This window comes from Brachycentrus maculatus, unplaced genomic scaffold (assembly GCF_059751285.1).
Source record: "Brachycentrus maculatus isolate JH-2025_06_01 unplaced genomic scaffold, ASM5975128v1 h1tg000173l, whole genome shotgun sequence".
Classification (NCBI taxonomy): domain Eukaryota; kingdom Metazoa; phylum Arthropoda; class Insecta; order Trichoptera; family Brachycentridae; genus Brachycentrus; species Brachycentrus maculatus.
The window spans coordinates 3,070,298-3,095,011 of NW_028280926.1; the positions used below are offsets into that span (position 1 = coordinate 3,070,298).

General features: G+C 30.1%; 1 protein-coding gene across 6 annotated transcripts; it reads right to left on the bottom strand.

The window, feature by feature from the left end:
* Nucleotides 1–700: 700 nt before the first annotated feature.
* On the bottom strand, nt 701–24,237 carry LOC148308234 (palmitoyltransferase ZDHHC20-B-like). Of its 6 annotated transcripts, none has more exons than XM_088262164.1 (8): nt 23,980–24,237; nt 23,769–23,890; nt 23,576–23,682; nt 22,393–22,630; nt 17,825–17,954; nt 16,688–16,814; nt 14,277–14,405; nt 816–1,068 (listed from the first exon to the last, which is right to left on the bottom strand). In XM_088262164.1, exons 1-8 carry the CDS (start codon nt 24,122–24,124, stop codon nt 939–941), a joined length of 1,128 nt encoding a protein of 375 aa, XP_088118290.1. In that variant the 5' UTR covers nt 24,125–24,237; the 3' UTR covers nt 816–938. The 6 variants fall into 6 exon arrangements, with proteins under 6 accessions (XP_088118294.1, XP_088118290.1, XP_088118289.1 ...); XM_088262163.1 differs by having other exon boundaries at nt 17,825–17,972; XM_088262166.1 differs by lacking the exon at nt 816–1,068 and adding an exon at nt 4,821–6,142.
* Between the last annotated feature and the right edge of the window lie 477 nt (nt 24,238–24,714).

The following is a 24,714-nucleotide window of genomic DNA, read 5'->3' on the forward strand; positions in this document are numbered from 1 at the left end:
AACACTTGAATAATCCACTGAATTGAGTTTTATTTTGATATTACGACTAGTTTCGAAAACGACAATTGTTTTCATCTTCTGGTACAAATTAAAACTTTAAGTTTTAATTTGTACCAGAAGATGAAAACAATTGTCGTTTTCGAAACTAGTCGTAATATCAAAATAAAACTCAATTCAGTGGATTATTCAAGTGTTTAATTTAATTAAAATAATCATGTCATTCCACAAAGTTAATGCCGATTCAATAAATGATATGATTTTATTTTAATATTTCAGGAAGTTAAGCTTTAAACTCCTTAAAATGCTTTAGAGCAATCTATAATTAGGTACCTACATATTTTAAGAGATATTTCTGTGCATAATGCTGTACCCAGAGTTTTATTTCTTGTAAAAAATAAAATAAAAATACTTAAAATGATTAGCGTATGTAACTGTTTAAAAAAAACCAAATGAATTTGGGGGGTTTTGAAATTGACATATTTTTCGGGTTGTGGTCCCGTGGTTAGTGTCGCGGACTCTCAAGTCAGAGTTTCTCGGTTCGAACCCACCCTATCAAATTTGACATCTATTTCTAATAATGAGCCGCTTAGGGTCACAGAAATAGTATTAAATTCAAATATTTGTGTGAATAATAAAAACAAAAATATTCATCTTTTAAAATATATATATATATATTCATATTCATTAAAAAAACATCACATTTTCCATTGCTTATCAAAGGTTTGATAGTTTGTATTATGAAATATTAATTTTTCTAGTCTTATTTTATCAGTTTCAGCTTATAAAGTGGTAATTCCCGATTATATCTTTAGAATTAAACCTAGGAATCTCACAATTTTAGTCTATCCATCAGTAAACATTGCTCTTCTTTCAAGTTCATACTATCTATGGGATATTTGCACGCACAAAGTCCTCCCAACATCTCATTTTCCATTTACCTAATTGTCGTAAAGCAGAGATGCGGATGCGGAAGAGAAGGGCGGATGATCAGCCCACTGGTCGGATCCCAGGAGCAGCTCCGAATCCTCTTCGATGTGTCTCTGCGGGTACGTGACTCCGTCTCCCATGCTGTCGCATCCACAAATTAGTAAAGAATATAGAATACAGGACTTACCAAACACAAGTGGAAAAATCAAAAGGTCTTTAATTTTCATATATAATTGGTTCATGAAATGCATACGACAATAAGGACCGACTGTATAGTTTTGATTCTTAAATTTTTTTAAATCTCTTCTTGTGTGATAAATATTTACAATATCTAATGTTTAGTTTAGATATCTATCAAACACACTAATATAATACTAATACAAGTCAAAATATTTTGATTTGAGATAAAAAGGAATGAAAATTTTTCAAAAGTACTAAATTATGTCCACTTTTTACAAGACATAATTTCAAAAAATATATTCACGAAACATATTTTTTAAATTTACTAAATATATCCTAGCAATCATTTATGTAAATTTTCAATAAACTTACTTTTTTCAATTAAAAGTACTGTTTATCTCAAAAATGCTAATTTTTGACATGCATTTGTGTTATTTTCACAATAAGAACCGATAGTCTATAAGTTGTTTGTATCAGATACCTACTGTATATACTACAATGATGTATGTAGCTCTTTTTAGTATGTAATATTTTATTTAAATATACTGTCGATTCAACTTCTCAGTCTAATCTCAAAGAACAGAAACCAACCACTAATAGTTATTTTTATTGCTTAGTTAGGACACTAAACTTAGTTCATGTTACATATGGTATGCATATTTTAATGTTTATTATTGCCTCAGTATGACAGCATTACACATCATTAGTGCAACCAAGGGATATTTCATGTGAATAAAGACAAAGAATGCAATTGTTCACATCATTCAACCGAAACATTTTTTTAAAAATGTTTCATTTTAGTCGTTTTAGTTAGTTAGGGCAAAGTCCTTATCCCAATTAAGCAGAATGGACTCAATCATGTCCTAATTTCTGTAGTGATCATTAATGTCACTGGTCCCTTTAGCTCAAGATTAGACATGGTTCAATGATCCAGATGTTAATGAAGAGAGACAAACATATTCCAAAGTGTACTTATTTTAGTAGTTGACACAAAATAATTGTGAATGTCAAAAATCAAAGGAGAAAATTTACAATAAATATTTATATTGCTGGAAGAATCTTTCACTATTTTATCCAGTAATAAAAACAACTTTAAATGGGGAAATTCGTTGTTTAATTACAACATACCTTTAGGATTTATTCAACACTAACCAGCATGGAATCACACATATTAATATGTTTTCGAAATTATGTTGCAAAATTGTTTACATACTGCTTATAAAGACAGTTTATACGCAACATATTAATAATGAAGATGTTTTTTTTTTCAATTACTAAAATTTGCAAAAGTGGAATAAGTGCCTTCTGGAAACGGAAAGTCTCAACTATGGTTCTGCACTAAGTCACCTTAAGCTAGACTCAACTAGTCAAGCGAAAAGATGCAAAGCTCGGAAAGCCACAACACGAATGGGAAAACAGTCACAGAAAAAAAACACAGTTAGCCAATTATGCTTACCACACCAAATTTGAAAAGACCATGAATAAGACAATAAACAACCCAAGAATTGGGTTGTTCTATGAAAGTCAGCTCCTCTTGCCAGCGTGAGTGACAAATGATACAAAAAAAAATAGTAACAAACGTGTAAAAATAATTACAAAAGGATTGTTATCACGAAAGCACACACCACAGCGACACCAAGGTATTTTCAAAATTTGTCACAAGATTTTGGTTAAAAATCACTGTAAATTGCATATCATAATAAATCATAATAAATCATAAAAAAACTAAATTATTTATGTACTATAGAAAAGCGTGTACAGATTGTTCTCATATGAAGCAAGAACAATCTTATTACACATAATCAGTAGAAAATAAAGAATGTGGAAGAAAGGTATGAAGAATACAACTGAATGCCAAAAAATTTTTTTTTTGTTATTGGTGAGAATTGAACCTTGTGACACGAGTTTTGCAGTCGAGTCTCTACCCATAAACTCTATGGCTCCTGTGAAAATAATGTAACATAAAAATGTAGTGTTTTAACATTTTTATGACGTGTCGTTAGACTTTTTTGTCACTCAATGGTTATTTTGGACCGCATAACAATTATCATTTTCTGGCCTGAAATTACAATTTGATACAAAATGAATGGCATAGGACATAACACACAAGAATGCTCTCAGCATTGATTGGCCGTGAAAATCTAAGAAGCCAAATAGTTATATGTGATACAGTCCAATCCGCATAATAAAGCAGGCAGTTTTTTTAATTTTTACTTCATAAAATTGTAATAATAATTTTCATAAAATCTTAAGAATGGTAACCAAGCCAAGGAACTAATACTAATTTTCATTGCTTAATTTGGACAAAAATCATTGAAAATGAAGACATGTTTAAAGTTTTTGGACAATAACAAATAATTTTCGACAATAGATATAATTTTACTGTATGTATTACAATTAAAATTAATCTGCGAGGATGCTGTCGTCGATATCATTAAACCAAAATAACAGAAATAAAAAAACAATAACAACATGCTGTGGTAGTGATTGTCCTGACGAAGAGACGGGTATGTCTCAAAACCGGTAGATATAAAAATCTCGGTGAGTGGTTATATACTAATATTATTAACATTTTTGTTAAAAAATAAATAAGTAAAAACTTTTTACTCATTTTGTTTTTCTTTTGATTTTATAATCTATAATGCTGTCAATATGTATGAATATTTAACGAAGAAAATCATGTATTTTATTTTACATTCTTAATTGTAACAGCCGCTTAAATGAGCGAAATTGACTGTACTTGTGAAATGTATCAATTAATAACATATGTGGTTTGCATACTAGGCCAACTACATACAAAAACACACACACAGAGACGTGTTATAATCACATAAGGTACACATACAAGGAGCATGCAGGGTCTAATGAAAACAAAACAATTCATATATATAACTCTTATGTATTCACTATAAGTATAAAAATAATAATAAAACAAAATATATTCAAACAAATAACAATGGTAAAAATGTTTATGAACAAAACATTTCAATTATTGACCATAAAACTATTTAGATATTTAAAGTGTTTCTGGAGTTGGAAGCATTTTATACACAATGCCGACACACCAATTTCTGCAATGGATAGATACCTACCTACATTCAGAAAGCTCACAAATTTTACCGCTCAATGAGCAAAATGACCTATGGGAGGTATCACGCCATTTCTTTAATGTAATAAATTAATACAAATTAAAATACATGTGCCCGAGAGAATTATAAATAAATTCTAATAAAGACAGGTAAATATGCACTAAAATAACACATCGTTTTCATCACCTTCGCATTGTACTTTATTAATTGATCATGTGATGTTTTCACTCTCCAGTAAAAATAATAATCGGAGGCCAAAGAATACAACTTTCATCAACTAAAAATTAGTTTCATTCTATTGTAGAGAAACAATCCAAACAAAATATTTATTACAATGAATAACTGATATTGCCATGAAAGCAGTCAGGGTCTCTTCATATTTTCAGGCTCACAAATAAATGAAGACTTCAGAAAGCACCCATATTGTGTGAAAGAGTAATACATATAATAAATTTGAAAGTATAAATAAAATACTGAAACAACCGAATATATTGAAAAATTAATTATAATAATATTTTTTTTGAGAAATTCAAATATCGGAAGAGAGAAATGCATGGAAGGAAAATATCTTACATATTAATACACCAAAAATAATCATAGACCAAAATATTACACACTAAAAAATTTTTTTTTTAATAATTTTTTTTTTTTAATTTAATAACTCCGATATGTCAAAGCAGCTTTAAAATATTAAAAATGTCGACATAAAATAAAAATTCTCATGGTAAATAAATTTCTAACAAATAATCTTGTTTATTTTATATTCATTAAGAATCGATGAGAAATTAAAGAATACATAGTTTTGTTACAAAATATCTAGATTAATTTATATGCATAGGTGATGAAAAACTTTAATATTTTGTGACTATTTGCAACATACATTGCTGTACTTTTTCCAGCACTTTTTAATTCTGCATCAAAAGAAATTTAAGTACATTAAAGCACGATTCTCATTCTCGTAAGAGATGAATTCCTAAATATCTCACCAGTAAATATAATTGAGCACTCACAAAGGAATACTGTCTGTATATAACATTATATCATATTGAATTCGGATCATATTTGTCATCCCCCCTAATTTATCAGCGCCATATATTTTTAATCAAGATTACCTCTTCAGAAACACAATGTGATAAAAAATTACATCTCATTATAATATATTACTGGCAGGAAGGCAAAGTGACATAACAAATATGTATATATTATAAATTAACAAATTTTAAAATATACTGAAATAGTAACAAAGTATGTATACCCAATCTTTTACTGGCAAAATATCATTGGCATCGGTTAGGCGAATATTATTTTCTTTTAGTAAATCCTCCAAAAATACATATATGTACTCATGATCTGGAATAAATTGTACACTATATTCATTCAAAGATACTCCAGGATTGCTCTAAAGTGTACTTTTTTCCATATGCCTTATTTATATTTCAAGTAGATTTACAAAAACAAAACGATATTTAGCTAGCTGGAATTAAAATATTTGTCAGGAAAGAGTCTTCATATGTAATAAATTATATTTGCATCAGTCAAGTTCCAAGTTACTTTTTAATATGGTTTAAAAGAATTATTTGCAGTTTTGATATGCGTAATTCTTAAGACATTTGTATAATGTCCATTATTAAAATTTGATTTAGTATAATGTAAATTTAATGCAATTATTTTAGATTTTGTTGGTAACATCTCTAAGAACGATATAACTTAAAGTAATTAATCTTCATTAACGGGGGATGACAAGGAACTAGTATATTTACTTTAGAAAGGGTAATCATTACAATTTACTAAATAATCTATCAGTCATCGATAAATTCTTTTGCCTAAAATCTATTAAAATACGCAACACGTTCAACATTCATTGAGACTATACAATTTTGGGAGTGGTATACGGAGGCGGCCTCGGATAAAGACTTGTCGATTCATTTTCAATTACGTCTGGATAGCTGTTGCAAAATAAATCAAAACATTACCATTTGTGTATTCCACCACTCGCTTACTAAACTAAAGCCCACATTAGTGCTCGTACAAACTAAAGCTGTTATTATAAAATACCCCACAAAACAAACAGGTATACTATTAGTTTTCATTTATTGGTGTCTTGGTACCTTGTTATTTGTTATTATATTATACATGTTACTTTACTAGAGACCTGAAGTTTTTCAACTAATCTTAACACGGACATATTAATTTAAAAAAAAAATAATCACAGGGCTCCCAGAAGTCCCGGAGATGATGCAGGATCACTCCAGATGGAGAGAAGCCATCCAAAGTGCATGCAACAGCAGTGGGAAAGGCCATTCTCAGTAACGAGAAGAGCAAAAAATACATACATATATTTATCAACTAAACTGAGAACATTTAAATTGAAAATTTTAAACATAATAACACCACTTTTGGAAAATCACACATGAAAATTTTCAGGTCCCCATACATTACTACAAGTTCTACAGATACATACCCAATATTCATAATAAGTTTGTATTTCAAAGGTTAAACGGTAGCATAATTTTAGTCAATGCTTGAAAAAACTAATTACGCTAATTTTGTTTTCGTAAATTTTTTTACAAAACATTTAGTTGCTAGTTTGTACACATTATTCAAAAGCCTATTATTAAATTTAATTAATTCCTATATAAAAGTTAAAAATATTTAGCTCTTAAAGCAAACAGCATTGTACAAGTCACATTTGATTCGATGTGCGTGGATAAAAGTCAGAAGCAGAACTCGAAAAAACTCTAGTTTTGTCATCACTTAAACATTTATAATAAGATGAGTCACTAACTTTCAAATGACTGCCAAAAAATACTGTTCGTTACAATGCTGTCACAGAATATCAAGTAAAAACTGAGATATTTTTAAAATGTGATAAAAAAATTATCCCTTTGTACGATTTTACACAAATAAACATACATGTGAATAAAATCAGGAAAATACAAATTGTGTTATTGTATGTTGAGCTCATTCAATACTGCTAGTTTTTTCTTAAAATAATCTTTAGGGAACTATCTGTTTTCTTTGTGGTGTGCGATTTAGAGCTCTTCCGTATTTGATAAAATTATGCCATTCCAATGTTTGATTTAATTTATTCCATTTAAGTAACAAAAATTTAAATAAATAACTACCTAAAAATTAAGATTAGTAAGATTATCAAAAAATCTCTTATCAACTTGTTGACCTTGTGTTATGTTTTCGATGTAAAAATGCACATTCGAAGACTTAGTGAAATACAAGGCTACAGTTCTATTACACACAATATTTGGGCATTTTGTACACATGTAGACGGCTGTAACATCACAGGAACGTAGGATTAAATGCACCTGGTTCACTGGGCAGGTTTTGGTCTTTCCTCAATGCTAATGACGAGATCTAATAAGGCTTGGAAAGTTCTCGGCACAACATGTCTAGCGGATTCTAACAGCGATGCCTACAGCGAGAATGCGATCTAATGTAAGGCACTAATGATTTCAGTTAAAAAAAATAATTACTAATTGCTTTTGGAACTATGGCTCAATACTAGTGTAAACAAACTCAGTCTAAAAACTATTTTTTATCATTACAAGGAACCCTAATAATCGTATATAATATAAAACACACACTTTGCCCAATACATATTAGCAGATTTATATTTTATATACATACAAACATCCATATTGCTGTAAATTTAGGCATATATTATTATTATTTAAAAAGCTAAAGCGTATAATTAGTACATATATGGGCACCATTAAATACACCCAAAATTATGCATCAACTAAATTTAAAAATAAACTAATTTACATATAAAGAGACAACATCCAAAGTCATTATCAGGTTTGTTAAAGCTCATTTAAATAAATAATAAAGAATATTTTACATTGTAAAATAATTCGATTTTATAAAAAAATTCTATGGTATGATTGGTAGTCAAATACGATATTATAATAAATTGCTCAAACCTTTTCAAATTTTTTATTGTTTTGTAAAAATTTACTGTCAGAAAGTAAATTTTTCATCAGTCTTAGCAAAAAAAGATATCGATTTATTAAATAAATTAAGTGATTTAAAAAATATTAGAACCCAAAAATTCAGTCTATGTCTTCAATTATGGTAATCAACAAATCATTTGTAGGACAATTATAAGGGTTGAGAGAACATGATAAAATGTTTGTATTATATCACAATAAAATCAATTTGATACCGTTGTATTTTGATTATTTGATGCATTTATAATATGTGTTGGAAATCTAGTACATATCTGTATAAATATATATAGGCACAAGAAATAAAAGCCTAGGTTTTAATGTTTATTTGACTATTAATTTAATTCTTCCAATATTATTTTTAAACCTGACATTTTCCTAATTACTAATTGATTCCCTTTTTATATAGTGTAGTGGTTAGCGCGTAGACTCTTTCACGGCAAAACATTGTAAACGGCAGTTAGGTGAAAATTGTTTACAATTAAGTAATATACGCATAATCAGTAACAAATCATATATCGCTCACTCCTTTCAAGAATGTCATAAATCAAAAAGCGTCAATTTTCAGTTGTGCATGAATGCTCAGAAAATGTACTATATCCCAGCAAAAGAGGCACATTTTAAACTTAATATTTACCCGCTACAGGGCAGAAAGTGTTGCTTTTGCATTTTGAAGAAAAGGTATTGTTTGATTATTTTTTTAAATATACTAAATATTTTTCAAATGGAGAAAAAACCTTCAGGTTTTACCTAAAAAGATCTGTTACACAGTAAAAAGTTCAATATCGGCTTGATATTTATTTTTAATATATTGTATTATATATTTAAACATTAAACACTTTCTCCTGAAAAATCAGATTTTTTGATATGTGACGTTTTTGAAAGGAGTGAGCGATATGTACTTTGAAGCAATCCAATTATGTATAATTTTACTTAATTGGCACTTGCGATCTTTTGCCGGTAAGAATCGACACTTGCCACCATTGGCATCACATTCTAAGCTTAGTTTCAGTCTGGTTTTAATTCCAGACTGAGGTCATAATTTAATATTTAGACAACTCTGACAACTGAAGCACAAGACTGACTGCCTTGCTCTTGTTGAATTTATGATCGAACCCAGTATCCTGTGCACTATTTGGCGGACAAAGGGTGCAGATATATATAATTAATTTAAATAAAATATTCAGGTGTGAATTTCTCACATGTTTCACAAGCCAAATGTAACAACAGATTTGTGCAAAAGTTTCACACTTGTCCAAGAAATAATGTTTGCACAAACATCTTTCAAGTTTTTGCAAACCGCGAAGCAACACCATGCTAAATTTGATTACATACTCATATCCATAAATGTTATTTTTCAAATATCTTAATGAGTATTAAATGTGGCCGTTAATTTAAAAAATCCCCAAAATGTTTTTATTTATTTATTTACTTTTTAGTTATCCACATATTTAGAGAGACTTTTTAGTGTACATCATAGTTAACAAAAACAAAAAATCTACAATATTAATATTTCAAAAATCAAATAGATATTTCGTCCAAAATGGATCCGTCAATAAGAGCATGGTCTGGTCGGCTGTCCAAATTTAAAACACAGTAAGGGACATTTTTTTTGTAGTAGGTTTTTTTTGCATTTTTGGACTAAGTAGAGTCTACTTAGTCCATAAATGCAAAAAAAACCTACTATGTACAAAAAAATGTCCCTTACTGTGTTTTAAATTTGGACAGCCGTGGTAGTGACATGGGACAGATTCCACCAATTCATTCAAAATTATTTCAAATTCATATGGATAAGACTGTAGTTTTAATGGATTTTTAGATATTTGTAATGGAGTTTATGTTAAAAAGTAGCCATATTTTCAAATTTAATATATATTAAAAATTTTCCATGTAAAATTTATTTTCTATGCAGGTTTAGAGTATAAACATTTTTTAACTATCTTCAAAACTGTTTTTCGCACAGTATGGATTCATGACACTTAAAGAGTTATATGTTTTCTCAATCACTGTGATCTCATTTACTGTCTACCAGTAGTTTTCTACATTGCACAAATTCATAGTGAAATTATTAATATTGTAAAAATACGCCTTAAACATTCAACAAATTAAAAATGTGTACAATTTATTTTTCCATTTTGGGGGATTTTTAAATTAGCACCTTCAAACGACCCATAAAGATCCAGCGTAAAAGTTAATTTAAATATTGATATAGCTAAAAGTACACGTACATATTTATGTATATAACAATATCCACAACCATATTTACGCAGTTATTCCCAAGAACCACACTAATAATGATGTCATGGCCCTTCCGATATATAATTTCATATGAAATAGAAACCCATTAGCCTTTTGGAGGATATATAAAGAAGTACATGGAATAGATAATATTTCTAAGGAAAAGTGTTCAATTGAGGTTATACTTTGTGACATAATAATCTTTTGTTTAAAAGTGAATCAAATAAATATAATTTGATTAAAATCATAAACATATAATTTCGAAACCTGTTATATTCATTTGCAATAAATCTATATGGCAGGTCATTTAAAATTCAATGAAAATGATTGTTTATACATAAATGATTGTTAACTTGTTATGAAGACAAGATGAACAGTACTGCAGTCAATATTCTTGGATATAAGGGTGGAATATTTTTGAGAGGATACAGACGACATAGGTGAAGGACATTACTGCTATATGGGAAAGGAAATGGCGGAGAAGTTGGTGGGAAGAGGAGAATAGCGGCAATGGCTAGGGTACTCGGTGTTGTACACCTGTAGGCTATACAACACCGTAAGCCTGTGTAAGTTAGACACAGCTAATGTGTACAAATCAACTGATGGAAAAATGCATATTGCATGTTCTAATTAGTGCGCTTTAACCAATTCATTTCGGTAACGGAATGAATCACCAAAACTAAAAAGGGTTGATAAGTTTATATTGAAGTTTTCTAGATGTAAAATTGAGCATTTTCAACAGATTTATTACCACCATTAATACTGAAAATCCCTACAAATTTGTATTTTTAACATGTCCATTTAAAAAAAAATGGCATGCTCAATTAAAAATAAAATAAAACACTTGCTTTAGAAGGGTTTAGAAATTTGTATTAAAACTTTTACTAGTCAAGAAAAGTTGTTTATTTTCTGTTTCAGATGAACGAGAGCTTTGGAATCATGTCAACTGCCTTAATTCTTGCTTTACATGGTTAAATTTAGAGGCCCATAACATTTTAAATTTTAAAGCTCTTAAAGTATCATTAGAAAAACTAAACTATAAATAACATACTGTTTTTTTTATCAAGCCTGAAAAAATGGCTAGTATTTAGGCCCGTAGATCAAAATACCCCCTAAAGCATGCATATTTTATTTTTAAATATATAAAGTAATGTTTGTTTAATTTCAAATGACCTGCTGTAGAAATTGAATGCAAATGTATTTGTTATTATTTAAAAAAATATTTATGTGTTTTGAATATTGAAAGCATTAACTTTGTGGATCATCTTCATATATTATTTCGATGTGAGTGGATCAGAATACAAAGTATTTTTATTTCTCGAAATAATATAAATATTTATGTATTCGTTGGTTTGAAAATTATGTCAGGCATACAAACGCTAAGGCTCGTGATAAACAATACAGAGTGCTCTCATCAACAATACGAAGAATATTGATGAAGAGGAAAATCTTGAGCCCACGAAAATCAAAAGGTGTAAGAAAAACAATATCAACTTTATAATTGCAACTACAATAAAGCATATTGCTGTTCACAATGCAGTACCTTCTAGTTACAACTTCTAGTCTTAAAAAATCATATTTTTAAGCAATCGAAAGCAAGATGGATGAAGACATATCGTAAAATTTGTGTTAGGAAATTCGACAATGTCATATTGTACTAAAGAGTATAATATTTCTACTTACAAAGTACATATTCTTATTAGTTTTACTGGCTGTCAAAAAAAGGAGTAAAAATTGAAGAAGAAAAAAAATAACTGCAACCAATATTTATAATGGTAATACCGTATCACGCTGTTTTGCGTCATTGGCATTTGAGTCAATTAAGCCTAGCATGTTTGTATGAGTGGTTTGTTTAATAATTAATATGAATGTTACAATGAGACAAATTAAATATTAATATACTTAATGTTTATAAGATTGCCAGTACACTGAAATTAAACTTACACCAGTAAATTGAATTATTCTCTATTCTATTTTAACAAAGTTTATAAGAAAAGGTTTTATTTGTGACTATTATAGATTATAATAATAAATGATGTACTGATAATAAATATATCACCAATTTATTTGTTAAATATGATGCGATTCGTTTTTACAAAGAAATGCCCAGATTGAATAATTGAACAAAAATCTCAACATTATTTTATTTTTCTTTTTGTATAAATAACAAAATTATATCAATTTCATTTTCAATTATTTGATAATTAAGTAGGAATTATTACATGTGTAAATTGATTTAAATGTTATAATATACTATTGATTAAATTACCGTTTTATAATGCACATTTGAGTGATGGTGTGGTCCCGTGGAAATATCATAGATTTCTAATTTATGTCAGGATCTAATTTCCCACTATTGACACAATTTGATTTGATTTTTAACACAGTAAACTATGTATAAATTCATAATTGAGTGTAAAATAAGGATAAAAATAAATATATTAAAAATAATGCACATAAATAATTCATCTTCCCATTGGTCCTTCATTCCATTATTAGTAAAAATAACAATATAAATAACTAGGTAATGCATTGTGGACAATGATATCGTAATTCTTTTCATCAAATACAAATATTTTAAATATATTGAACACACTTACAAAGAAATATTATTATCTATTTCAATTTTATTTATAGCATAAATCATCCCATTTCAGGCAAAAGCCACCAACAAAAAATAGCTGCTGTAACCTTTTTTTAGCCCATGATGTAGAACACCAAAACAAAAGTGATCTTTTAGTTGTTTGTTTTTACACCCAGTCAGGAATCAGCTAGTATTTGAGTAATAATGAATAAAAGTTTCTATATTAGAATCTCTCTATTTAAGAAATATTATTCAATAATCCTTTGTTATAATTTGTTAAAAAAAAAAGCCTTACGCAAACAGAGTATACAAGAAAAAAACTTTTTTATGAGCATTTTTGATCTCTATAGGAGGTAGAGAGATGTCCTGCAATTTATACTATTATTGAATAGTTATGTATGTATTTAGTTAACGTTTTACAAATGTCATCATCAGATTTTACTCCCTGTGATAACATTTATTTTTTGATTTTCCAACACATCAACGGTCACGTTGACGATAAAACTCTTAATGATACACCGGTTTGATGATCATAAATTTTTTAACAGCAAACTCTCATTATTTATTTATTGAATTAGTGATTACTTTGAAGAATTCCAAAATTAATTACGTTAGCCTTAAGTTACAGGGTAACACACAACCATGACATGTTATTACATGTTACAATCCAATATACATTGTTAAAATGGAAAACCATCCAAATATATAGATAGATAGTTATAAAACAAACCCTGAAGAGGGCAACAGGTTGTTGCGGAAACTACTTGATTTTAATAATAAACGTGAGTGGATCAAAAAACGGTTATTTTATTTCTCTAAATAATATAGAGAACTATTAAATTGTTTGTGAGTTCCGACTTCGAGTGAAAAGTACTATCACTCTTTAGTCAAGATTCACTGTATTTACTAAGGAAAATTTTAATTGAGAAAGGATAAACGTTACTACAAAATGACTGCCGAATCAATTAATTATATGTGCTTATAACTCTTTTATCACAAAAACAAATGATTTGGTCAGAGCGATATATGCTAGGTTTTGCTTTTGGGCTCACACAGTATAAAAGTATAATAAATATTTGGAAACCATGCTGGACACCTCAGATTTGGCTCCCAGAGAGATTTTGGTCCCATCGTATGTAATTGGCACAAAAAGGTCACAAAAGCGCTAATCAATCGGTGGCGTTTGCTCTGAAGGGACGGCGCGGAGACGGCACGGCAAAAAGCTGCGGGTTGGTATCTCAAAAGTTAGCAGTGTGATGCGATTAGTGGCGTATTTGGTTCCCTCAGATGTCTGACCTTGATCGGGTGGTGCCCGTGGAGTGGTAGGTGCGCTGGCCCAAGGTGGCGCCGCCCGCCGACACGTAATGGTTCAGGGTCTGCTGCTGGTGCACCCCACTCACCGGGAACTCTGAACCATCACCCAGACTACACAGAACAAACGTGAGATATGGGTGCCTCGTATCGCCCCATACACATTTCGCCTCCAGCAATTGCGCCACTCGTTTTGTTTTGCAATAAATATACACTTGTATGTAGTAATAAAAAAATCATATTATTTTTTGACATCTCATCAAAGATGAAGAAGAATATGGAAGTCTGGGCATTTACGGGGCTGACGACCGTCATAGGCTGGTTTAAGTGATCACTTTACACACGTGTAACATTCACAAATTCTACCCATTATTATTAATCGTCAGCCCCGTAAATGCCCGGACTTCCATATTCTTCTTCATCTGTGATGAGATGTCAAAAAATAATATGAAAATAACTCCTGTAATTGGAGATAATCCAGATTTTGTGAACAAGTATTTGGACACACTCAAAATGTTGTACATAAAAAAATCACATTAACGATAGCAAAATATTTTTTATATTCATTGATTTAACAGAAATAACATGATTAAATTTATAAACCACATACTTAATTTAACCTTTTAAAAAATTGATAGCAATCTTATAGGTTATTATTTAATGAGTTGTGAAAGTCGAAAAATTATGTAAATTAAATGGTTGACAATTACATCTTTCAAAGTCAGAATGTGTGTAATCTGTGTTTACCGAAACAAGTAGTGTATGAATATTTTTTGTGGTCCTTGAATGGTGCTTTATTGAAAAATTTACTTTTATATTTCCTATCTTGCCACAGGTCCCATGCATTTTTTAATGACTTGCAACTTTTAGCTAGGTATGTCCAGGTATGTGAAAATTTGATTTCTTTATAGGATTCAATAAAAGGCATAGTCTGTAGATTTTTTTGGCAATTTTAAGAAATGTAGAAACAAAAGCACAAAAGTAATTTCATATCAATTATGTTCCATCAATAAATGTCTCGATTCAATGCTTCTAAAAAAATTATGGCGTGATAGGATTTAATATGTACAGAAGTTGAGTATTTAAAAAAAACTAATAAACTCATTCGACTTTAAAGTAACCTTTTCGATCAAAACTTAGTGGTGTTTGAAAAAACAAATCATCTTTTTTTTACAAGGGTTGTATTTATTATAAATAAAAAGAAGAAAAATAAGGTATGTGTTCTGAACAAATAAAAAACGACTACAGTAGATACTCCATTGTATTACCAACAGCATTTTTGATAATAAAAAAAAATTCAAATCAAATTTTCACATCACTTAAAAATTACCTTTCAACTAAAAAAAAAGTACAATCTAAAAGTACATTGATACTTATTTTTACAAGTATGCTAGCAGTGCTTTATATAAAGGGCATAGAGACCCTGTAATATTATAGATATTTTTTGTATCACAAACTCTGAACTTACGAATTATATGTTTATAGATTAAGATTTCAAAAAAGTACAAAAAATTGAATAACGGTGACTCCAATTTTATTAACTTAGTAAAAATATTTTTGTGATATCATGTGGTCTTCTACTGCCTAAATACTAAGTCGCGATTATCCATTAACAATCTATTCCGTTAAATATTTTCCGATTATTTAATTAGTCTATTGATACTGTAACGTTACACATTCTGCAATTTGCTATCGCAATCCTATAACCCAATCTAAGTTTTAAAAAAATATATATTTTCAAATAAACTCAAATATAAGTCAGGTAAAATAAATTAGTACATTTGGTGAGATATGTTTTTCTTCTTCTAAAGAACCTTTTTGTTTAACATAGGTATGAAAAATATCAACATATTATAATATATTGCGGATCATATAAATAAAATAAAAAATTCAAACATTTTTACCATTGTTATTTATGAAAATATAATCAGTTGTATGAGGTAAGGATACGAAATGAATTTACGATGAAAGCAAGCAAAAACTCAACATACATATAATGGCTGAGCAAATAAATGCAAAAGAGGAATGAAAATTAAAACATTCAAAGACCTTTGGTGTAAAAATGCATTCAGAATATCACTTATCAATGTGAATATTTTGGCTCTTCATAGTATTGGAGTAATAAAAAGCAGATTTAAAAAAAATATATGAAATAGGCATTAAAATTGTTTAAAAGTATGCACATAAACAATTAAATATGAGATATAACAAATATTGAGATTCACTTTTCGCCCATGTGAATTATGATATGTAAAAAGTAAACTTAATCCAAGATTAAGAGTGCAAAATAGACCATAGTAAATAGTGTGGGTCCGTAATCAGGTATTGCAAGGCTAAGTCTAATGCAAACACAAAGATAAGACCGTTACACAAAGGAAGTAATAAAGCGGGCTTACCTTGTAAATATGGGCAACAGCCAAGTCTTGGGATTGTCCCCAAACACCTCTTGGAAGTTGTTATAGCGGCCTAATGAGAACCCGTTCTTATCAGTCCCAGAGCGGAAAATGGGGGCTCGGAAAGCCTCTAAAATTGAAAAATATTTAATTACAATCAACAATATTATTTATTGATTTGGCATTAACTTTGTGGAATAAATTTCGTCCTGTTTACATTAACACGTTGATTGCCGTTCACACATCGCTCACTCCTTTCAAGAACGTCATAAATCAAAAAACTTGATTTTTCAGGAGATTGTTTTTAAAGTTTAAAAATAAAATACAATGTATTAAAAATAAATATCAAGCCACTTATTGAACTTTTTACTGTGCAACAGATCTTTTTAGGTAAAACCTGAAGGTTTTTTCTCCATTTGAAAAATATTTAGTATATTTAAAAAAATAATTAAACAATACCTTTTCTTCAAAATGCAAAAACAACACTTTCTGCCCTGTAGGGGTAAATATTAAGTTAAAAATATGCCCCTTTTGCTGGGATTTAGTAAATTTTCTGGGCATTCCAAAAACATGCACAGTTGAAAATTGACAATTTTTGATTTATGACGTTCTTGAAAGGAGTGAGCGACATGTACGCGTGTTCTGGCCTGTCAGCCGATGGCCAATCATGTGTGATAAATATTTACATTATGTTAAACCTACTTAGATAATATTAAAACTAAAGACGCACTTTACAAAGTTATATAAGCACAGTTAAAAAAATATAAGCAAGTTTAAAGAAAATAATTTGGCCATCTCCTGAAATCCAGATTTTCAGGTCGGCAATCGACATGTTAATGAACACAAATAGTTTTCATAAACAAGTGTTTTGTTTTTATAATTAAAACAATAAGCTATCGTTTTCTATAGAATAAATATTTCCAGTCTTTAGATGAATGTGTAGGGTGTAAATTTGCATCCAAAGACAGTAAGTTTCCAAGGTTCCGATTAAGATAAAGGAGAATGTTATAAAATACAGCACGTCGAAAGCTGTATGTAAATTGTTTGCGGTGTTCATGCGGTGTATTCTGTACGATGGCATTCACATGGCTAACTGCTTGCGAATGCTTGTATGTAAAGATTGTAATAGTGAATACATACCTAACGTAGATCTGTTCTGCATGACCAAATATACATGGTATCCGAAGAAGGAGACAAGACTAATGGCAAACATTAATGAGACGAAGAAAAGGAAAAGGATGTGAAACCGTCCCATTCCTTCCAGTTCGCCCTGAAACATTGACAAATCCTTTAAAAGAAAAAAAAAGTATTTAGAACCTTAAAATTAAGCAAGGAAGATTTGTAATCTGAGCTGTGACAGTTCACTAATACAACAGATAATCATTTTCTACTTCAAACAATAGCAATACTGTACAGAACTAAGATTGCAAAACTTGATAAAACATATTGGCGCTGTAGAGCAAGAAGATTTGAAGCAGCATTTAGGATTAAAATAAGTTTTTCATTAATTGATTCAGCAGTCACTTTGTGGTAATCTATCCATTTCTAATTAAAAAATTTCTTGGTAAATACCACTATCTCTTTACTTATCTTAAAATCCACTGTGACACGTGTTTTGATGCATCATTTTCAAACATCGTATGTTTGAAAAATTAACTAAGCCGATTATTTTTCATATCAAATACACCATGTTTTTAGTGTAACGCTCAAAATCAGTCCAGACAATGTGAAACGCTATGTTCCATATGAAGGTTAGATATACACATTTTCAAATAAGGTCATGGTAAATAGTGTGGATCTAAGTGCGTTTGTGCAAAGGTATTTAAAACCCTACAGCAACCTAAAATTTGTCAACTATTTGAATGAAGATTGGACTTGATTTTTTAGTTGAATTTTAGTGGATTGAAGACGTTTTGAAGTAAATCTCTCTAATACTCAAAATGGTGCTTTTACCTTTTTTGCTTTACAGCATCCATACTGTTCCTCTTTGAGTGAAAGCCAACTAACAAACGCGACAGTGAAGTTTCTAGGTTCACAACACAAAATATAATATTTATGATTTATTCACTTCCAGATTGAAGGTAAAATTATACATTTTTTAAGTAATATTTTTTGGTGCTGGAATGCCGTGGACAAAGAAAGTTCACCATGGAGATTGTCAATTAGTTACTTTTGTTGTTTGGCATCCAACAAGCAAAATGTTCAATGTTAAATTGAAAAATTGTTTGCAACTTTTTTTAAAAATAATGGACACCATTATCAGTATTATAAGTATGTAAGATATAATAAGCGAAATTCAATATATATTATACAATAATCTTATGCAAGATAGTGGTATTTTCAGTTGAGGTTTATGGTTCTTTCATTTGCAGTATTGGATGCCAAATAACAACACAAATAAGCATGAAATAAATAAATAAAAAATGTGGATAATTTAGATAGTTTGTGAAGTCCCAAATAAGCCAGATTAAAAAATATATCAAATAAAGAATTGTTTACTACAAAAGATGTATGTTTTATTTGTTACAAATAGCATTGCTTGTTAACTGTAAAATTTAAGCCATGGAAGCGGAATATTAATAAACGTGTGATACACAATCAACTTGATACGCAAAAAATTATACCTTAAAAAAAGTGAAATGAGATGCTTTTATGATGAAGATTTGCATACCACTGATATGGATATCAATGCACCTAAATATGAACAACCCTAAACATTAAAAAAATATAATTTACTTTGAATTCCCCATTTAATTAAGGTACATCACATTATAGCATATATATGTAATCTTATATACATACTACTCAAAATACTTATTTGATCAATTTCATTTCTAAAAAGAATATAAAAATGCTACATTCTGATGTCCCTTAAATAAAAATAAGCTTAATGAGTGTTGACTTTCTTATTAAATTTGGTTACATTAAGAAAATGAAGCCTTATTTCTTTATGTATTAAAATACATTACACATTATGAGAAGCTAGATAGTGAAAATGTGACCGTAAAATGTGACTTCAGACAAATGCTCAATTGAAAAATGTACGCAGCAGACTCTCAATTTTCCTAAAACATTACCGTAAGTAACCAGGACATTTTGAATTTTAAGTTTTATTTGAAATATTTACAATAATGTTCCTTGTATATATCATTCAATAAGACCGATCTGAAAACTGATAGTTTCTTTATTATAGAGAATAATCAGGTTTCAGATTATTTCTGTGCTTTTTGAGGGGTGTCCAGATGTGTCATTGAGTCCTTGTTGCTTTTTTACAAATGAATATATCACATCCCTAGATTAGTACTATTGCAACAACAAAAAAAGTAAGCAGATGAAAAAAAACGGTTCAGAGAATTGAAATTTCAGTTCTGTATTTCATAAAACAGATATGTAGAAGAACTTATTTGTGTAAATTCAAATTGAGAAAACATGTTTTATACTCCTAGTTGGCGAATATAAACTGATAATAGTCATCAATATAGATATATAAGAATAAAAAAAATGTCTTTACTTGTCTTTGTCATTTGCACAAGGAAAATTTTAACGCCAGTACACTAGGACATTTAAATGACAAATCCATTCCATGATTGTCACATTTGCACATTAACTAGGAGTATGGGCAGTACGACTAAATATTTAAGTGATATTTGATGTTGCCAGTGTAAAATATAGTATTTTTGGCTATTTAAGTAGGTTCTTCAGTAAATATATATTTTTAAAATTGGAAATACTGACTGTTGATAGATAATTACAACCCAATTATAAACACACATTTGGAAAGAAGATTTACTGAAAATAAATCTTTCATGAATTATTTTGCAAATGATGAATCAAACCCACTTTTGGAGTCGAGCATCTACCCAACCACTCTACGATGCCTGTCAAATTATAAATCATGGTGACAGATGGTAGATATTATACCACCGCTAATGGACTATCCTGCTAAACATGGCTAAGAATGCCAGCAGGTCAAGAGACAAGCCGATCCAGCGTGAGTCATAGGCAAAGCTATTTACTTCAAAATTTATGTCTTAATTCATGAGAATGTCTTAGAAATTGTTTTAAGGATTCATCGTCTTGAAAACCTTATTTACCACATCACTGAAATGTCTTGGTGGAGTGGCAACACAATTTTCCTTGTATAAATGTAGCGTCGGGTTCTCAAATATTTTTTTTTGGTATTTTAATTAGGCATGAACTCTTAGTACACTTTTAAAAAAGTAATCTCAGTTCAAGAAAGTCTTTTTTTTATTGTCGCGGTCTAAAGCTAGGGGTGCAATATGATTTTTCATGAATACTTATTTTGATGAAACAAATTAATGTGTTAAAATGTTACGAGTGAAAATTGTTTGATGACCTTGCCATATCAGCGATATATCCAAAATGAGTGCCTTACGTGAAAAAAACATGAACTATACACATACGTCAATAGGAGAAGGGCCAGAGGGCATGATTTTTTAAATTTTCTTATATTGTTGAAAATTATTTCAATGCTTTTGGATTATCCTGGATTTTATTTGCCATCTATCCCGGAAAATTGTGAGTCAACTTTATAGCCAAAAAGAAAAGAAAAAACAGACTTTTGCGATACTTTTTAAGTAGATAGATTTTCTTACATGAACCTGAAAAATTATTCATTACTCATTAATTTTTTACTTTAAATTCTTTACATAAACATATATAAAAAAACAACATAAAAAGCACAGTAATCCATCCAATTTTGGGGCCGGGGAACTGTTATAACTTTGATCTTGCATTGATAAAATCTTTCTCTAACCAACCATAGATGGCTCCAGTGAATTCAAACTTAAAGCGTTATGAGATTCGTGATGTATGTAAGAGTTCCAAAAATTTAAGTAGTGTGGTTGTCAATCATGGATAGAACGAGGAGTGTTACACGTGTGTAAAGTGATCACTTAACCAGCCTGTGGCAGGTCGTAAGTCGCATAAATACTCAGACTTCCATATTCATCTTCATCTATGTTAAGATGTCAATATGTAAAACTAGTTAGTTTATGACTAAGGAGATGGTCTGAATACGAGGGAATTACAGTGTCTGTATGTAAGGTTTAGATTTTCAGTATATGTGTGAGCCAATTTCATAAGACATTGATACATCCTTGTTGAATGAAAATTTTCTCAGATTGCATTTATTTTTAAATGTATATATAAGTATGTTTATTACAATATGCTGCATTGTTTGAGTAGTTTAATATGTTCTTTGCCAATACTAGAATCAAATACTAAAATCGGTTGATATTTTAAAAAAATATTGTCAATTTTGTACACACCTAATATAAAGGACCATTATTGCAAAAAAAACTTTAGCGATTATAGGATACATATAAGGAAAAATCTCAGCACTAAAAAGATAACACACTTAAAGTACTGTTAGTCATAACAAGCCTATCTTTAAGTGTTTGCCTATTTTTAAATAAGTGTTTAACATGAAACACGCCTATCTTTTAGTTGCCTAGACCAAAGATAATTGACTTTTTATCTCTGATAGGTGGGTAAAATTTGATGTCTATGGCAAAAAAAAATTAAATTAAGAACATTTGGAAAAAAAATTTGTATAAATTAATTCAAACTCATACTGTTCTGTGTGATTCTGCAGTAACTTTTTACTAGCTTCCCGACCCCAAATGCGATATCTTTAAGATATGCGGATATTTTGATCTGTCACGTAAATACCAAAGTATTTTTACCTTCCAGAAGATGATGAAATACTGCATGCTGGTGAGGGCAATATAAATGCAGTAGAGCAGCGCATATCCCAGGAAAAGGATGAAGTATTTGTAATTATAGAATGAAACGCAGTTGTTAACCCAGGGACAGTGGTGGTCCATCTTCAGCACACACGTTCCGCACACGCTGCAGTGATGCGTTCTGTCTGGCTTGACATGAACGCAACGGTCGCAGTATCTTATAGCACCAGAAATTGTTCTGAAAGAATAAAACCATTGTTAGAATTTAATGAAAATAACTGCTTGGCTACAATAGTTTAGAGACTTGAAGGAATGTGAATTTGATTACGCATTTTTATCGTTTGTAGCGCGGTATGGTCGATAATCCTGAAATTATCCGGAACATTGGTCTGTATGTTCCTGATAGTTACCTAAGACAGCGTCGACATAGATTATTTCACATTCCTATACACAGGACCAACCTGCCGATGGTTATGCCTGTAGGAAGAGCTACCGCTATGTTGAACAATATCTCATTGGATATTGATCTGTTCCATGTGTCTGAAGGAGTTTTTCAAAGCGGGATTCTTCTACACCTTTAGCAATAATTCTTGCATATATTTTATTTTAATGTATTTTTAATGTATAAGATTTAAATTTTTTATAGTTTGTAATGTATATATTAATTGAAATAAATAAATTGAATTGAATTGAATTGAACTTGAAACCTAAAATTCAACATATGAAAATGAAAATTAGAAATTGTTGAATGAAGGTATTGTTACATTTTATTTAAAAGTATTTTCTCCATGTTTGAAGGTCTTGGGCATGGTCAGTAAAAGAACACCTATGTTACCCAAAAGCTTACAATTAAGGTCTGCCTCCGTGGTGTAATGGTTAGCGTGTTTATCTACCGTGCTGGATGTCCCGGGTTCAATTCCCAGGGGTGGATGAAAATAAATATTAGTGACTTTAACACTCCAATATTTATTTAATATTATCCTGGACTGGCCCTGAAGCGCAGGAATGATCACCTTGCCTTCATGTAAGTAAGGATCAAGATAACACTGTGTCAATACGATACAGTGCCCTTTGCACCATTGGGTGCGGATAAAGGTTAGAAGAAGATACATTAATGGATTAACTACAATGATTATCTCGTATAATGTAAACAGTAATTTTTATTTTATTATAAAATATATACCTGTTGTAAATTGGTAATTGCTGAGCAAATGTTTCCAGCAATCTCCTTTGAGCTTCCTCATTTTCTGCCGCTAGTATTTTCTCCATTTCTGATTCTGGGATTTTGAACTGTAAACATTAGAAGCACGTAAGTTATGGTAATTAATTTTGTCTGAAGTTTATTATTTACATTTGAAAATTCAGAACTATTTTACCTTGGACGGAACACGCCCGATATCGGTGAAAATAGTTTGCCAATAGGACCAGCAAAACATAGCGAAAAGCAAATGGTATATCACTAAATAAATCGCCCTTTCGAAGTTACTCGGGACAGTCACTGAAAACAAAGGATTTAACACGGTAACAGCGGGAAGTTGAAAGATTTATAAATGAACATACGAGATGTTACATATTTTATGCACTTACGAAAACACAACTGCACCACATAGGCGTAATATGACCAAACCATGATTGTCACTATAAATAATACTGGTAGCCATTTCACGGCTTTGATGCAAACCGTGCAGCACTTATTGGAAGTTGTCCTGGTATTTGGAATTGGGGCCATCATTTCTAAAGAGAATTAGGCCTTATTTAAGCTATTGTTACCATCATAACATGAATAAAACCATTAATACGCGCACTGCCACAACCTCGAGTCACTTCACGACAAATTTCTTTTGCAAAGATAAAATTGAAGTAGTTTCTCAATATGAAATCATAGTCTATGATTGACCGTACACGCGAGTTACCCGTCGGCATTTTTGGTAGCCGTTTTTCTCTTTCGGAATTCGGAATACGAAAATTCCAGACGTAGAATATTTCCAGAATGGGAACATTGAAAACTGAAGCAATGTCGTGTGTGCGGCCAAATTAAGCCTGCCCACTTACAACCACTTGCCAATGGCAATTTCAATTTTAGATTGTTTTGAATTCTGCCTGTGAAATTGTCGTCTCAGGTTTGATTCCCGCCAATTACAAAAAAAAATCAACAAAGATTTATTTTCAATTGGTCTGGGTACTTCTGATGTATTTTTTTATTGAATTTTCCATATCCTATCCTTTCTATCCAACCTGTAGAAAAACCTGTAAAATAGAGATTTTTCGCGCTATGCCTTAAAAAACACGAAACCTTTAACGTTCTTTTAGTTCCAATGAAAA